We start from the raw sequence: 18,730 nt of genomic DNA, 5'->3' as shown, positions 1-18,730 counted from the left end.
TGCTTCATCTTAGCAAGTTTTTGCAAGCTGATTGATACCAAGGAAGATTGGATCTCTTTCCTGACCATTGTTGTTTCAACAAGAAGATGCCACCAGTGGTTAACTAACCACTAAATATGAAAGAAGAAGTTGTGGGGTGAGTTAGGTGCTTAGGTTATAAGGGGAAGTTAACATATACAAATAGGGTTGCAACTAATGAAAACTATGGACTATAGCCATAACTTCTCATACTTAAAAAGACGAAAACTGAAATATACCATATACAATATCCAACTAATTTACCCTACACATAGTCACATTAATAATTAATGATAACATATAAAATTTTCAAAAGAAAACAAATTAATATAATAATTTATTTAAAGCAAAAGAAAAAGAAAGCTGAAACATTTACTTCGTATACAATACAAGAAGAAGCGAGGTCACACACACACACACACACACACACACACACACACACAAACACAACTTCTCTTTCTTTCTCTCTCCCCTCGCCATTTTCACCTTCCTTTCCCAACCATTTATTAGATTCCTTCTCTTAAGTCTTTTCTTTTTTCTTCCATTTGATTATTATCAAACACCAAAAACCCATCTAATCTTGCTCAACTGTTTGCTGGCTGTTAACCAAATTCAACCCTTGTTCTTCTAAGTTTTGGTCTTTTTGGGGATTTCTGCAAATCTTTCTTTCAAAGCTTTACATACCCACTTGCATCTTGTTAATAGCTATTCTGGGTTTTTATTTTATGGAAAAAAAAATGAATTTTCTTTACAGATAGTTGTTCATTTTTTTTTAATTTAATTTTTATTTATATAATTTTAAGAGATAAAAAGTTGTTCAGAGATGGGAAAGCAAGGACCTTGCTATCACTGTGGTGTTACAAGTGAGTTCATAATTTGGGGATATTGATTTATAAATAAAAATGGGATCTTTTTGCTATTTTGTTAAGTTTTTATTGTGTTTATGTGTTCAGATTTGTTTTCGAGATCAGGGTTCACAATACCCATATGGTGGTTTGGTCTAAAGTTGTAGAAACTGACTTGGAAACAATTGAAAACAGTTATTGAGATATTATATAAATTGTTATGCTAATTCTTGATTTATTCTGGGATTTTTTAATCTAATTTCTTGAAATAAACCTTGTTTTTGGAGTCTTTGATAGTTTCTTATTGTAATTCTCAATGTTGAATACAAGAAATTGTTGAAATTTGAGCTTGATTGTCCAGAATTGAATGTTTGACTTATGAAATACAGAGTAAACTTTCTTTCAATGTCTTCAAAATTGGATATTTGACTTTTATACTTGGTCAAACATAAAACAAACTCTTTCTTGATGCCTTCTGGTCTAATCAATTTGCTTAATATTTTTGTATGCCTTTGTTAATATGAGTTTGTTGAATTTGTGTTCTGGTGAGGTCATGCTTATATGGTTGCATTTATGATACATGTCTATCTTCAAAGGCATTTATTGTGTAATATGAATAAATATATATGACGAATATTGATTGTTTACAGGCACACCCTTATGGCGAAACGGGCCTCCTGATAAGCCCGTATTGTGCAACGCGTGCGGGTCGCGTTGGAGAACGAAAGGGTCACTTTTAAACTACACCCCACTTCACGCTCGGGCCGAGCCCGATGATTTTGAGGATCACCGGGCTAATCGAGTGAAAACCATATCACTTAAGAACAAAGAGGTGAAATTGTTGAAAAGAAAGCAGAATTATGACAATGTAGCAGGCGGCAGTGGTGGTGGTGGAGGTTTTGGTGGCGTTGGTGGTGGAGGTTTTGGTGGCGGTGGTGGTGGTGGTGGAGGTTTTGGTGGCGGTGGGTTTGGTTATGACCACCATAACCCGGGATTTCGCAAAGGGTTTGATGAAGATACAAGTAACCGATCAAGCTCAGGTTCTGCTATGTCTAATTCTGATGGTTATATGCAATTTGGTAGTGCGGATGCTAGTGATTTGACAGGTATTTTACATTAAGTTCGATTATGTTTGTTTATTTAATAAACGAACGAACATTAACAAAAAGTTTTGTTCATTTAGTTAAACAAACGAACATGATCACATGTCTCATTCGTTTATTTATGTCTGAACGTTCGTTCATTTAATTTCGTTTATTTAGATTCATTTACGTCTGTTAGTTTACGTTGGTTTGTTAATACATTCATTTAAAATTTATTGATCCATTACAACCTCGTCTGGTTTTAATAACTTTTTTGACCCAGCACATTGTAATTTTAGCTCAGTTATGGTCGTTCATCTTTCGTAAGCTGTTCATTTATGCTGTTTATGTTAACGAAGAAACACAAACAAACATGAATATGTCCATTTTGTTAACGAAGACGAACAAGGAAAACCTCGTTCGTTGAAGTGCTCCGTTTTGTTCAATCGTTTGCTCAGTTAAAGTTAAACGGGCAGACTCAAACATGCTCTGTTTGTGTTTGTCTGGTTTGTTTACAAGCCTAATTGTGTTTTCAAGTTGCTTGGTCACAACTTTAAACAATATAAGCATTCCTAATTCGATTATTCGGCCTTAAATAATCAGAAAGTTATTAACTTTATCACTTTTGAACCTACAAATTTCCATCTTTGACTTTTCAGGACCGGCTCAATCATCCGTCGTGTGGGATACAATGGTACCATCAAAAAAAAGAACATGTTCTAACCGACTAAAACAATCGCCAGTGGAGAAACTTACAAAAGATCTGCACACCATCTTACATGAACAACAATCTTATTTTTCAGGTTCATCAGAAGATGATTTGATTTTTGAAAGTGATACACCGATGGTTTCAGTTGAAATAGGACACGGAAGTGTTCTTATTCGCCATCCAAACTCAACCGCTCGTGAAGAGGAATCTGAAGCGAGTTCTCTTTCTGTTGATACTAAAAACGAGGCTTATTCGCGTTTTACTACCCTTCCTGTATATAATGCTAATAGAGCTGGTAATTTCTCGAGTCGGCCCAAAAAGCCCATGATCCAAGATCATATGAACCGGTAGTTGTTATTATTATTGTTGTTGTTGTTGTTGTTGCTATTATACGTATGAAATTGTTTTTGCTCTTTTGGACAATTTTAGCTCCTATTTTGTGGATAATGAGATTTATTTACTTTTGATGTTTGGTTACAGTGATAATGATGATAAGTTACAGATGCTTATGAACCGTAATTCTCCGTTGTGCCACATAGATCTAAAAGTAAGTACGATTAAGTTTACTTTTGATCTTTACATTTCCTATACAAGATAAATTTAATTGAAAAATAGTGTTTGGATGTGCTTCTCGTTTGTTACGAAAGTGAGTATTTGACCATCTGATAAATCAAAAGCCGATTTATCCTTGAAAACTGATTATCAACTTAACTTCATATTTTGCAGGACGTGATCAACTTTGAAGAATTTAAAACTCATATGACAAATGATGAACAACAACAATTGCTCAAATATTTAACTCCTGTTGACACTGTTCACGTTCCTGATAGGTTTTCATCTCATGTTATAATACTTTATCTTACATCACTCCAATGATTATTAAAAAAAGGCAATTTAAAGTTCTCAAGTTAATAATTCATATATGTTATTTTATTAAGCATTTATTTTCAAACTTTGCAGCCTCAAAAACATGTTTAACAGCCCTCAGTTTCACGAGAATCTATCTTCCTTCCAGAAGCTTCTATCTGAAGGGGTCTTTGATCTATCTTCACCAATGGTGAATAATGAAGGCTGTAAAACATTATCGAAGCTTGTTCTTTGTAATGCTACAAAATCTGATTGGGTGGAGAAATATACTCAGTACCAGGTTTTAATTTTAAATAAAAATTGAAAATACCCATGTTGTCGAAATGGAATCTTTTGTATAAATTTACTTTTACCAATTTTATGTTTAGGGCACACCATGTAAATATGATACCAAAGGAGGATGTTCTGTGGCTGGTGAAGCGAGTAACATCATGACGCCTGGACATTCTGTAAATGTAAAGAGATCACGCGATGCCCAATTTCATCCATATTCAGGTTAGCATAGCATCTTGAAATAAAGATACAGAAAGCTGGTTGAATTCATTTCTTTACTGCCTTTATTTCTTGTGTATGCAGATATTATTGATGTCTTTCATTCATCACATAGCGCATGTCGAATATGTTACATCAAATATATATTAAATGAAGTAAATTGATTTATTGATTGCACACATTTTACAATCACATTCATACAAAGTTTTTAATTGTTGTTTCTGTGTTCTGCATTATGAGTACTTTATGAAACAAATGAATATTTCAGGACCAAAAGCTACAATCAAGAGCCCAAAGAGACCATCAATGAAGGGTAGCTATGAACACAAAGACACTATGGACAATGATGGCCCGGGGTTCAGCCCAAGAAGCCTGTTCGCCTTACCACCTGATCACAGCCTCCTAATGCTCGATTCACTAAAACACGTGGATGAAATTGGTGATCAAGATCTCTTGCTAGACGTGCCATCAAACACTTCATTCCCTCAAGCAGAACTGTTGCTACCAAACTCGAGCACTAGTAGTAGCTCAATATATCAAAATTTTGCGGCCCGTGACAGAAACTAGTCGAAATGTCACTTTATGTTTCTAGGATTTATGTAGGTGGCTGTTTTACTATGATAACCTATGCCAAACCGTTGTAAACTTTGTAGCCTCTGCGTACCGAATAACTTGCTACCGTGGCTTTGTTGGTTCATTGTGTTTTGCAAATCAAACATTTAGTTTGCATACAAAGGTTTGATGGTTGCCTTTTGGGTTCTCTTTTGTATATGCTGACCAAAGATTGTATTATAAAAAGCTTAGTGGCCTATAGAGATTTTTATGCAACTTGGAGCTAGCTATCTATTTAAAAAAAGAAAAAAAAAACAGGTTTCTTGGTATATAAGTTACTATGTTTAGTATTTAGGCTTTATTTAATAGTTGTGCTAGATGCTTTTAGAGGGTGTAAATGTCTCTTTTGAAGTGTGCTTTTTGTATGTTCTTTCATTCAACTTACTTTCCCCAAACCTAACTTTATTATAATGGGGCTTTTTACATCTTTATTATTTTATAGATGATGAAAGTTCTAAACTTTGTATTGTTATCTTAAAAGACTAGTGAAGTATGATCAAATTAACCACCATAATCTTGTAAGGTTTGAAAGATGCCATGTTTGACTATGTGAGATGCATATGAATTAGGTTTGAAAACTAGTGGTCTCTACTTGAATTATTAAGATTAGATCTTTACCTAGAACCATACAAGGGGATAAAAGGGTAGAAAAGCCCAAAAGCATGTTGCATTATGTCAATTTTCTATTCTATGCAAGCAAATCAATGGCTTACTTTATTTAAAAAATATCTTTTATAGAAACATGAAATATTACACCTCAATATAATATATCTTATGCTCATTCATGAAAGTGACATGGTTTAATAATGTTTCACCATCATGATGTCAAGTCACTACATAGTGGTATATATTATTTAACTGTTATCTTTTGCATACTGTATATGAAAGTTTGATATTTTATTCTTTCAGGTTTTACGGACCTTACACTTTGTGCTCAACTCTATCAACCCACTTTGAAGGGCTAGATACCCTAAAAAAGAATCCACTAAAGAAAAATATTTTAAACCCTCAAAAATATGGTCAAATTGACCAATAATACTGAAATAGTTGGATTGATTCTAGTCACTTGATGCTATTACTAACAGACTGTGTGGATTTTTAAAGAGTTGAAGAACTATTGTTGTTATATGCAAACTTAATACATAGATAAAGGATCACCAAACATACCTGCCAAAAGATATTGTAAGTTCTTGGAAACAGATGGCATCATATCACCAGCATCAACTTGTTTTTCAGTGATCAGTGACGGAAACAAAACTTCTAAACCAAAGGGACCATCTTTTTTCTTATAAAAAACAGCTTTCTTATATATAATAATTGATAAATTCTAGCGACTTGAGGGGCAATTGACTCTACCACGGTTCCGCTCATGTATGAGATGCAAGCTTTGATCTTGACTCTTGAAGACTTTCCGTGAATATATTCAGATCATTCACTTATTCTGTAAGAGACATTTTCACAAACACCTTGTGTGCATTCTCAACCGGATAATTAACCAACCTCGTTCTAGAAGCTTCTGTATCCTGATTTCCAATTTCAGCCTCTTTCACTGAAATCATCGCATCATGCTCATCCATTAATTTTAAAAAAGAAATATAATTGGCTTCCGAAATCTCAAAATTATTATCCAAATCAATGATTCTTTCTACGTGCTCTGGCGCATAATCAATTAACCATTAAGATTCTGACTAGCGATTGATCGGTGAAGTAATTAGGTTATCGGCGTTCTCGGTTTCCGATTAGCCGGCACGTTTTCGTTATCAGAGCTCTGTTTTTTGAAGACCAGTTTTCCCGCCAATTTCTGGCAGTTGTGGGTACAGGTACTTTCCCGCGTTCACATGGCAATATAAACGAAATAGTTTCAGTCAGGGCCCCTGTACTTTTGAAGGTGTTTCATTTGCATCCTGTAGAATAAATAATAAAAAAGGTGTATAGCGAGTTCTGGAATTGCGATTATTTTATTTTGACTTGTCAACGCTTATAACCTGTTGGGTAAAAAAAATTTTAAGCATGTAAGTTGTTAACATTATAATTCGCTCCATATTTTTCAAATTTTATAACAAATTTAATCAATACGAATGAGATGATTTTAGTTGTTCTTTGTTCGTCTTTTGTTTATAAATGAACTTCTTATCAAATAATACTGAGATGAGACTCGAATTATATATACATACAGACAAATAAATTAATATATAAATAATGGTTATTATAAAAATAATTTTTTAAGGAATGTTTAGAAATGCCTTGGTGATGAAAAATTATCATTGGCTATATTATAAATGTATAGAAGATGTGAGATTGGAGAACATAAAAAGAAAAATTGGGTTTTGTTGTAATATCAAGGGGAGAAAATATTTACATTACATAAGTTTATCAACGAAATTTTTCTATAATAAGACCTTTTATCACACAAAATAACCATTTGTCATGGCTTGAGCCACAAAATAAGTTAAAATTCATTCACGTCGGTAGAAATGAGCACGGCATAGCGAAAAACAAAACGATACCGTAAAAAAATTCACATACAGACGTTGATCAAAATAAGTACGTCGCATTGGCAATTCAGGTTTTATAAAACATCATGCTTTAAAAGTTGTAAAGGGATAAAAGGACTACAACAAAATCGAAACCTTGAAGCAGCTTTGACGGCTTGTGTGTTTGTGCTTCGATGACTTGTATAATATGGCACACAACTCCATTTTGAATGAAATTCGCACCGATACGGATAAAAACAAGCTCGTTGTAACATTAGACTCAAAATTTTATAAAACATCAGATTTTAAAAAGTTTTAAGAAAAAAAAATGAAAGAAAAAACCCAAGAAACATGTCATAAGAAACTATTGCAAAACTTGAGGACAAAATGTAACTATTTTACACTTAGTAATTAGTATACATAAGTGGCCTAATTGATTAATATTTTGCAATAGTTTCTCATGACACGTTTACAATTCTTGAGTTTTTTCTTTCTTTGTTTTTCTTGTAACTTTTAAAATCTGATGTTTTATAAAATTTTACCTTCATAGAGCACTGATAGGTAAGACGCGTATGCTTGTAACATTGGCGTAAAATGGTGAAAAAATTGGCGTAGAAACCCATAAGAATAGTATGTAGCGTGTTGACGCGCGCTAAGCCAAAAATAATATAATGTCATTCACGTTGATATAAATAAGTACATCTCAACGAAAAAATGAAACCGTAAAAAAAAATTTAATGTCGAAACATTGATAAAAATATGTGTCACAAGTTCACAACAATGGTGAAAAAAATTGGCGTAGAAACATTATAAGAATAAGTATGTTGCGTGTTGACGCGCGCTAAGCCACAAATAATATAATGTCATTCACGTCGATACAAATAAGTACATCTCAACAAAAAAAATGAAACCGTAAAAAAAATTAATGTCGAAACATTGATAAAAATATGTATGTCACAAGTTCACAACGGCAATTTCTAGACTTTACAAAAATCATATTTTAAAAGTTATAAAAGAAAAAAAAAGAAGTTATAAATAAATGAAACCTAAAAGCAGCTTTGACAGCTTTTACGACTTTTACGTTAGTCTTTTGATGGCTTGTACATTACATCTAACAACTCCATTTTGATTGAAATTTATAGAAAATGTATATAAAAACAAGCTCATCATAACGGTGTATTCAAAATTTTATAAAACATCAAATTTAAAAAGTGAGAAAACGAAACTCAAGAATTATTTGTGATGTAACATGAGAAACTATAGCTAAACTTGAGAAGGACCATGTGTAAATTTTGAGGGCAAAAGTGTTACTATTATGTAGGGTTAGGTTCAAATAAAAAGTTTAATTTTTCTAAAAAGGCAAGAAAGGAGGGTATTTTTGTCTTAACAGTTTTATATCAAAACTCAGTTACTTTAATCTCAAAACCCACTTACATTAGTTTCAAAAACCCACTTACATAAAACCAACTTACATCTTCACTCATCTCCAACATCCACCACCACTCCACCGCCCATCGCCACCACACCCGTCACCCACCACCACCATTTCGCCGGAAAAGTCCGAAAAAACACAATGGAAAACACTATGAAAAACACAATGAAAAAAAAAACACAATGATAAAAACACAATTGTATGACACAATGGAAAAAACACAATGAAAAATACTATTGTATAACATAATTTTGTAAAACACAATTTGGTAAAACACAATTTGTAAAAAACCCACTAATTTTTTTTTAATTTTTATATTACAATATGGTACTCATATTAAAGATAAAAAGACACTCGTTATTATGGTGAATTTGTTTTTCAATAAAAACGTAGTAAAAAAAGTTATGGACGTTTTAAAATAATGGGGGAATTCGGCATGTGCCTTGCATGTGGAGAGAGAAAGTCAACAAATGTGTTATTCCTTTTATACCCTTCCCTTTATGTTCACACTTGATTTCCCCCCTAAACTAATCTCAACAATCCATGTTCAAAATTAATAGCCAAGATTACTTCTTATCCTTCATATAAAAACTATACTTCATATTATAACTTAACCTCTATTATGTATACAGGGTTGGGTTAGGTTATAATAGGAAATATACTTTTTGTAAGAATTATAAAAAGTAATCTTGACCATTGATTTTGAATATGAAGGGTTGAGATTAGTTTAGAGAGAAATCAAGTGTTAACATAAGGGGAAAGACATAAAAGGAATAACACACTTTCTCTCTCCACATGCAAGGCACATGCCAAATTCCCCCATCATTTTAAAATGTCCATAACTTTTTTTTACGATGCTTTTATTGAAAAACAAATTCACCATAATAACGAGTGTCTTTTTATCTTTTATATGAGTACCATATTGTTATATAAAAACTAAAAGAAAATTGGTGGGTTTTTACAAATTGTGCTTTACCAAATTGTGTTTTATAAAATTGTGTTATACAATAGTATTTTTCATTTTTTTTTCTTTATTGTGTTTTTTCCATTGTGTTATACAATTGTGTTTTTTATTGTGTTTTTATCATTGTGTTTTTTTTCATAGTGTGTTTTTCCATTATGTTTTTCATAGTGTTTTCCATTGTGTTTTTTCAGACTTTTCCGGCGAGTTGGTGACGGTTGTGGTGGCGGTGGAGTGGTGGTGGTTGTAGGAGATGAGTGAAGATGCAATTGGGTTTTATGTAAGTGAGTTTTTGAAATTAATGTAATTAAGTGAGTTTTGAGATTAAAGTAAGTGGGTTTTGATATTAAAATATTAGACTAAAATACCCCCTTTCTAGACTTCTTAAGAAAATCAAACTTCTTATTTGAACCTAAATATACATATAAAATTGTTTTAAAACATCCAAAATTTCTGGTTCGAATCATCGAAATCCAAAGGAACAAAAAATTCATCTTAAAATAATAATAATAATAATAATAATAATAATAATTTGTAAGATTTTATGTTGACTTTATTAGAAGGAAAAATAGTGTCTACGTCGACATTAAATAATAAATACCAAATCCGATCCTCACAAACATTTTTGTTCTATAAGTCATCTAGGTGTCACATTATCATTTTCGACATATGTTGGTACAACTAATCTTGTGTGTATGTAATCAATCATGCCATATGCTATTAGCCTCAATTTTAAGAATATCAAGTTTATCTTATGTTTACATTTAGAACTCATATTTTTTATATAATAAAATTCCAAAATCAGCAATTGGTTAGACGAAACGTAAAGGGAGAAACTCAAAAGTTATCGTTATCTACACAAAATATTGTCATAAGAATAAAGAGTTAACGAGTTTTAATTAACTATATATTAATTTTTACTTTTATAAAGTATATAAAGTTAAAGGCGATGTGTTGTGGGCTAATTAAAAGGTGCAAGTTAAAGCATCACGTCATTACTATATAGATAGTGTGACTTTAACTAGCCTATCATTTAACAAACTCGTAGTGGTTTAACTAGCCTACCCTTTTATAATTATAAAGAACATATAATGTAAACAAAAATATAAAAGTGTGTAAATTAAAATTAAAAAAATACAAACCAAATTTCTGAAAAAAAACAAAATACTACAACTGAAACTAAATTTGGCCATAGTTAGTTTGAATTGATTCTTTACATGCTTCGAACATAGCACAGCCTCCGAAAGTAGATGTGAAAGCCTGAAAGGTCTTTATCGAGTTAAAGTCTTTTTCTATTCATGGTTGTTTTCTTTCATCGTGCAAAATTTTTTAGCTTATGCTTGTTTTTTAAACGAAAGAGTTTCATAAAGTTAATTTTTGTATAAGCTTTGAAAGTGGGCATTCACCTCATTGCAAATGTAATTCTAGACAAGAAGGTTCCTTAGGCTCTCACCACCTCCTTGGTTTCACCATGAGTCTTGGAAAAATTTTGCAAGAACATGTGCCAAAAAAGATTCCTACATTGACCATCACCTTTTCAAAAAACAAAACTGACATTAGTCGCCCAATGTTATCTTTTGACATGTCAAGCACGCACCAACGCAAACTCCTCCTTGCTTGTCCACCTCTTGAGGTTCTTTTGGTCCGATATCACTTCTTTTCTTTTCTTTCTTTTATTTTTGTGGGTTTTATCATTTGAGGTAGATGGTTGTGTTTGAGTAAACGTCTTAGGTAATGGTTGGGGTTCGGGTATGACTTGTGAGATTTGGGATGTGAATAACATGACGAGTAATGGGTGTGGAGTTTTACAATATCAATTGATGCACCACATTGGTGGTTTGTTGGCTGTAAAAATAAGGGTTATCTGGATCGATCAGTGGAAGTTAGCCCACCTCCAACGGATACCGCCCGCTAATAGGTTGGCAACATGACCTTTGGTGCCCCTTTTGTTTGGAGGGGCGCGATGCTTTGGAGGAGGGGGGGGGGGGGGTTCGGTGGAATGTGATTCATTGTGTAACGTTGATTCCATTGGTTCGGATTCCCACGATCATGTTCTGGTTCATGGCGAAAGCTGAAACTTTGAGACATCTGAAGATGGAGATAGAATGGTGTGGTATGTTTGTTAAAAGAGTATGACATATACAATGTTGAAAATTTTTTTTTGCTTTTTTAAAATTTGGCCCCACCTCCAACGGATACCACCCAGTTAATAGGGTGGCAACGTGACCTTTGGAGCCCTTTTTGTTTAGTGTGTGTGTTGGGGAGGGGGGGGATATGATAAAATGTGATTTATTGTGTAATCGTTGATTACATTTCATTAACAAAACAAACATTTTTTCTTTATTCAATCAGAATGATTCATTCCATTATCTTATCATTTTCGAATAGCAATGTAAAATTTCAAATATAATAATTGATAATTGTTTTCACAGTGGATGTTCTTTTTTAAACGGACTATAGCAGAAATAAGGATATTTATTTAAGACGGAACCACGTTTGTAAGATGCCTTTAACATACCATAATTAGAAATAGTGTATCCATTTGAGTTTACTTATTATAGGTGAAACAACTATACCTATACTCACTGGTTGTAAAATCCATTTAATGTTTATCCATTTGGACTCCAATATTGACAGAATATAGAAAAAGAAAAACAATCATATCTACTTTATTAAGATCCATTTAGAGGTAGAAACAGCCAAATTGCATAAAGTGGTTAAAAGATTTGATCATCCAAAAACACCTAATTCCTACACTTGTTTGGATGTGGATTTTAAAGTAATCCCATTAATCAAGAACACCTAATATCCATACACCATACTTGTATGACGTTGATATTTATAATATATAGATATATTTGTGTATATTGATGGTGTGAGTACCTCTATCCTCTCACAAAGTGAAGCTTACAAAATAAGAAAACTAAGGAATAAAGAAACAGCTAGCACAAGATACATGATAGAGAAGCTAGAAGTCCCCCCCATAGGATTCTTAAGTTGATCAGGAAACTCTTGCTACAGTAAATGACAGAAAAAGTCATTGCTGCCGAAAGGCTGATGCCTGCCATAAAGCAAAAGCAACTACAAGACAAACAAACGCTGGACGAAGGTTACACGGAATTGGCATCTACTCAGTCTGCACAAGCTGAAAGAAGAGCTGACTCCTTCTGTCATACCTCGACCAAAATGCGGAACATGCCGAGGCGTAACGTATTGATTGGACAATAGCTCAAAAGACACTAATTAAAGCGACAATAATTATTTAATTTCATTAACATTAAACAAATACACAAATTCTATAAACAGAAAAAATACATCATAATTTGTATCTTGGATAATTACTCTAAAGTAAAACTAATATCTTCGATCTTGAACAATATCACTACTTGTACATGTATCATGCATAAAAATAGAGTTTGTCAACATGAATGCTGATGAGAATACATAAGTTTGAGTTTATATATATATATATACATATATGTTACTGATGAGCATTACAATTCTTATGAAAATGTCAACAACTAATAGATGTGGACCCGTTCCTATTGATACAAAAGCAACGTATTTGGGTAAATGTATGATCATACTAGATGAGAATAAATAAGGATAAGATAAATAACCACCAAACAATAAAATAAACATTTAAACACATAGAGGATAATCATAGAGCATACAATAATCATACATAAATATAAATTGAATTCTGTTTTGAATGGATGTGGTAATAAAATTCAAATAATACATAAGATATACATGCTACCCCCAAAATATATAATAGATAAAAAAATGGGTATTTAAACTCACCTAAACGAGTGGATTAATGAAGACGAGATGACGATAAGATTATGATAAAAGCGGTTGAGTTCCTTGGGATTTGTCAACAAAAGTCCCTAATTGTTAGTAATAATATTAATGAATCATAAACAAAATAGTAACAAATTGATGAATTTGGGATTTGATGGGATTTAAGTGAAAATTTATATGTTTTTCTTCGTTATTAATATTATCGTTAACAAATAGGGCGTTTTATTGACGTATCTCGAGGAGTTTGACCGTTTCCACCTTAACTTTTATCATTATCTCATCCTCAGTAATCCACTTGTTAAGGTAAGTATTTCGCATCCTCCTTTTTACCAGTTTACGTTTTGGGGGCGTTATGCGTTCACAAGTTAATTAGACTATCATTTTCACTATAATTCCATTATTTGCGTAATATGAAATTGCTCGATTAGTTGATACGTGTGAGTTGTGACTATGTGTTTATTTTGAATTATGGTTGTTGGTATCTCATCCTCATTAGTATGTTCATATGCCATCGGAGTAGCTCGTTATCGATGTGATTCGAGTGAAAAGACAACTTTTATATTATTGTTATGCTAGTTGTAGTAGTTCATATTTATCGTAAGGAATTGTCTTTTTCAATATTATATATATATATATATATATATATATTCAAAAACAGTGATTACTTTCTCAACTTTATGCTGACAAATTGTATATTTTCACGTATGACGCAGGTAGCTATTTGGAATGAAGAAATGAATTAAAGAGTAGTTTGGGCCTTAGGTTGCATGGCGAATAAAGACTTATTTATTTTTATTTTAATCATTTAATTGTAATATTTATTTCCATTTAAGACAATGTTAGTTCTTTGCGTACTTGATATATGAAATGAATAATTTAGATATTGACACGTGTAATTTACTTTGTGTCATTGAGCTATGATACAATTATGTTGCGTCCCGGCATATTCTGTCGTAGATTGGGGTGTGACACCTTCCCTTTAAGAAGCTTAAGCTTCCCCCAGAGAAGCTTCCGACTGCCTATAAAAGGAATATTTCAGCCAAAGGTATTCTCATTCATCCTATTTTTTCTAAACTCTCTTTATACTCCTACAATCTTGTCATCGTATCATTATCACCGATTCTCACGCTGGAGGTTGATCGTAGGAGACCCCCTCTTACGGTGAGACTAACCAGTCATGTTTTCTTTGACTCTTAGCAGGTAGAGAAGCTCTGTTAGGGATATACTCTTGGACCGCCATACTCATATTATTATCCAGTTGTAGCAACATGTGGCGCCCACCATGGGGTTGCGCTACTTAGAACAAAGATTCCGGTAGTTTCAGTTGCATTGTTCTCAAGTATTGTTCTTTTATGGCTGAAAAGAGTAATCTTGGCAAGAGTATTCCTTTGAACAATGATCAGCCACTTGATAACTCCTCACCGGAGGAAAATATCGGTTGTAGTTTGCCGAAGACGAGCAAGCCGACGGTCACGTCGTCACAAGCTTTCAAGTTCCTAGAAGTGGAATGTTCTCTCCGAGGACTGACTTTTTAATTCCAGTGGAGAGGATGGATATGATGCCGGAGGGTATTAAACGGAGCTTCCTCCATCTCAAAGAGCCGATGAACAATTATGCTCAGGAAGAGTGAGCTAAGGGGGTGAGAATAAGGTTAGATTATACCGAGGAACCTAAAGTCATAATCTCCCCCATGCTTAGTCCATAAAAAACGAGCACACCTTCTCCATCGAGAAGAAACGTTCAAGGACCCAGTAGCTCGCAGATTGAGGAATATGAGAACATAATCTCTCCTTGAGAAAGGGTAAGCCTCACAGCTTCACCCATAACTCCCAATAGAGCAGGAGAGTACACTATGGAACATCTTTTTCAAACTCACTTGCTGTGGTACCTCCCCCAACGATCAACTCCTTGGTAGAAGCTCTGATGTCACTATCCCTTGCGAGCAGCATGGTGACCTCATCAGTAGTAGAAGCCGCATGCTTCATGCCTCAATCTTACCTACAACCAGGCCTCATGCTGCCTGGCATGGCGTATCCTCAGATGGCTGGACTCATGATGTTTCAATACGGCTAACCATGGCTGGAAGCCTACAGTGGCAAGCTTCTTAATGTTGGTATTTCAGGAACTATTGCAACACAAGAAGAATTGAAAGGAAGCAAAAGCTTTGTTCTTGATTAATAATCAGAAAGTGAATACAACTTGAGTACCCTAAGGCCTCCTTAAATACTGAAATAAAACAACGGTTCCACCTAAGGAATAGGTAAACCCTAAAGACCAGGCCACAAACGGCTCTTATTCAAAAGTTAAATAACAATAAGCAAATAAATAGGAATAAACCCACGTGCATATGAGGAGTTTTGAATTAACTTTTAACACCCTCCCTTGATTCAAACTCCATTACACCAAGTAGCTTCCTGAAGTAGACAAACTTTTCACGGGATAAAGCCTTTGTCATCACATCTGCAATCTGCTCATGAGTACTGCAATATTCCAAACTGATTTCCTCTTGACAAACCATTTCTCTAATAAAGTGATACCTTAGCTCAATGTGTTTAGTTCTCCCATGCATCGCCGGATTCTTACTTAAGTTGTTACTTGACTTGTTATCACAATACATAGTAGTGGCCTCCTTTTGAGGAAATCCAAGATCATTTAATATTCTTCGCAGCCAAACAGCTTGACATGTTGCAGCAGTGGATGCAATATATTCAGCCTCAGTGCTTGACAAGGCAACTGTAGGTTGTTTCTTCGAGCTCCAAGTGACTGCACCACTGCCAAGACTAAACACATGACCTGAAACACTCTTTCTATCATCCAAGCTGCTGGCACAATCACTATCTGTGAACCCAATCAAATTTACAGCAGCACCCCTGTCATACCAAATGCCAAAATCAATTGTACCAGCAACATACCTTAAGATTCTTCTAGCAGCACCAAAGTGAATCTTAGAGGGAGCTTGCATGAACCTAGACACCAAACTGACTGAGAAAGCTATGTCAGGTCTGGTGTGAGTTAGATAGATGAGTCCTCCTACCAGACTTCTAAACAAGAATTCGTCTGCTTTGTTTGCTTGATGATCCATGAGTAATTTTTCACAAGCATTCATTGGTGTGTCCTCTGCCTTGCTATCCTTCATCCCAAATTTCCTTAACAGATTCTTTGCATACTTATCTTGTGAGATGAAAATTCCATGAGATGTTTGCTTCACTTCAAGCCCTAAAAAATACTTTAACATGCCCATATCAGTCATATCAAATACCTGCTTCATCCCTCCCTTGAATTCTACAATAAGATCAGTGGATGGACTAGCACATATAATATCATCCACGTATAGACATACATACATCATTTCATTGTTTCTTCCCTTCTTTACATAAAGTGTAGGCTCGTTATTGCTTCTTTGATAGCCATGACTGATAAAGTAATTATCAATCTTAGAATACCAGGCCCTTGGGGCCTGCTTTAACCCATACAATGCCTTTTTTAACCGGTACACTTTATCTTCACTACCTTCAATCACAAACCCTTCTGGCTGCTCAACATAAATTTCTTCGGCTAAGTCACCGTTGAGAAAAGCTGACTTAACATCCAATTGATGTATAGCCCAACCAAGATGAGCAGCCACACTGATCACCACCCTTATAGTTTCAAACCTTGCAACATGTGCAAAGGTTTCCAGATAATCGACACCATGTTGTTGAGAATATCCTTTAACCACCAGTTTAGCTTTGTACTTTAGAATTTTCCCATCTGACCCGATCTTGGTCTTATACAACCATTTTAACCCAACCAAGTTCTTCCCACTTGGGAGCACAGCAAGTTCCCAAGTTTTGTTTTTCTCTATGGCACTTAATTCTTCATGCATAGCCAACGGCCATTCTTCTTTGGTTACTGCTTCAGTGTAAGTGGTTGGATCGGTAATGTTTAGAGCAAATTGACAAGTAGTAACATCAATTTCTTCATAATTGGCATACACATCAGCCAATCCTCTTAATTTTGGTGGTCTATCGGCTGTTGAATCGATGGCAACATCAGTGGCATTGGTAGAGTCAAAAGGTAAAGGAGTATGGTTGTTAGGATATTGAGACGGTGATAGGCTAGTGTTGTTGTGACTAGTTGAGGGTGAGGAACATGAGTTGTTTTGGGTGGTGTTCGGGATATTGGCAAAGGGAGCCAAAGGAAAAGGATCAATGTAGAGATGTTCATAATTTGCTGAATTGTTATTTTCCCAGTTCCATTTCTCATTTTCAAGAAATACAACATCCCTTCTTGTTAAGAACTTCTTAGTGGTTGGATTATAAAGTCTGTACCCTTTGCTTTGCATGGAGTACCCAATGAAGATACACTTTTCAGATCGGTCATTAAGTTTCCTTCTTTGTTGGGTAGGTACCAGACCATGAACCACACTACCAAATACCTTTAAATGGCTAACAGTTGGTTTTCTGTTAGACCAGGCATGAATAGGTGTTTGATCTTGTACCGCCTTGGTAGGTGCCATGTTGATAAGATAGACTGATGTTACAACTGCTTCAGCCCAAAAATAATTCGGCATTGACATGTGCTTTATCATACTTCTAGCCATTCCCATGATTGTACGATTCTTTCTCTCTACTACACCATTGTGTTGAGGAGTGTAGGGGGAGTGAGCTGTCTTTTTATGCCATGTAGGCCACAATAGTTGTTGAAATCAGTGGAAATAAATTCCCCCCCCTCGGTTAGATCTTAACACCTTAATAGAGCAATCACTCTCCTTTTCTACCATGGCTTTGAAGAGTTTAAACTTAACAAAGGCATCGGATTTGTTAGCTATAAAATACACCCAACACATGCGAGTATATTCATCAATAAAAAAAAATAATACTTATTACCCCCCAAACTGGAAACTTGCATTGGACCACATACATCAGTGTGGATCAACTCAAGTTTCTTAGAGGCTCTCCAAGACTTTGAAGGAAAGGAGTCACGACTTTGTTTACCCATAACACAACCTTCACAAGAGTCAATGGGTCTGATATTAGGCAGCCCATGCACCATTGACTTATCATGAAGAGGTTTAAGACCGTGACAATGATAGTGCCCATATCTCAAATGCCATATTCTAGTTGTTTCATCCATTTATTGTTAGACTGATTCCCGTAAACTGCCTTGGAAGCATCTAACAAAAACATGTTATTAGGTGCAACTAGGACAGTCATTAGGATGGCATTTGTTGTTTTTGCTCTAATCACACATTTCCCATCATCGAACAATAATGAATACCCCTTTTTCATCAATTGACCCACACTTAAAAGGTTGTATTCCAGCTTTGGTGCAAAATACACATCATCTAACAAACGAAATGTATTATTACCAGTGTTAATTTTAACCGTACCTTTCCCTTCAATGGCCAGCTCTTTCTTATCACCCAAATGAACAGATAGCTTGTATGACTCGT

The 18,730-nt window shown here is 34.4% G+C and overlaps 1 protein-coding gene across 1 annotated transcript; it reads left to right on the top strand.

Annotated features, from left to right (window-relative positions):
• Window positions 1–448: 448 nt before the first annotated feature.
• LOC143533472 (GATA transcription factor 27-like) lies at window positions 449–4,794 on the top strand. Its single transcript, XM_077028246.1, has 8 exons — window positions 449–881; window positions 1,514–1,969; window positions 2,605–3,001; window positions 3,135–3,201; window positions 3,381–3,484; window positions 3,615–3,801; window positions 3,890–4,016; window positions 4,282–4,794. Exons 1-8 carry the CDS (start codon window positions 842–844, stop codon window positions 4,578–4,580), a joined length of 1,677 nt encoding a protein of 558 aa, XP_076884361.1. The 5' UTR covers window positions 449–841; the 3' UTR covers window positions 4,581–4,794.
• Window positions 4,795–18,730: the final 13,936 nt, after the last annotated feature.

Source organism: Bidens hawaiensis, unplaced genomic scaffold (assembly GCF_021521415.1).
Source record: "Bidens hawaiensis isolate Kalapana, Puna unplaced genomic scaffold, B.hawaiensis_p1.1 tig00009693_1, whole genome shotgun sequence".
NCBI lineage: Eukaryota > Viridiplantae > Streptophyta > Magnoliopsida > Asterales > Asteraceae > Bidens > Bidens hawaiensis.
Note: the sequence above shows the minus strand (reverse complement) of the source record. Positions and strands in the feature narration are given on the sequence as shown.

Excerpts from the sequence above, each read along its gene's own strand:
- LOC143533472 (XM_077028246.1), top strand. The coding sequence starts at position 842 with ATGGGAAAGCAAGGACCTTGCTATCACTGTGGTGTTACAA. Across the intron at positions 1,970-2,604 it reads GGATGCTAGTGATTTGACAG|GACCGGCTCAATCATCCGTC; the intron begins GTATTTTACATT and ends TTGACTTTTCAG. Across the intron at positions 3,002-3,134 it reads ATCCAAGATCATATGAACCG|TGATAATGATGATAAGTTAC; the intron begins GTAGTTGTTATT and ends GTTTGGTTACAG.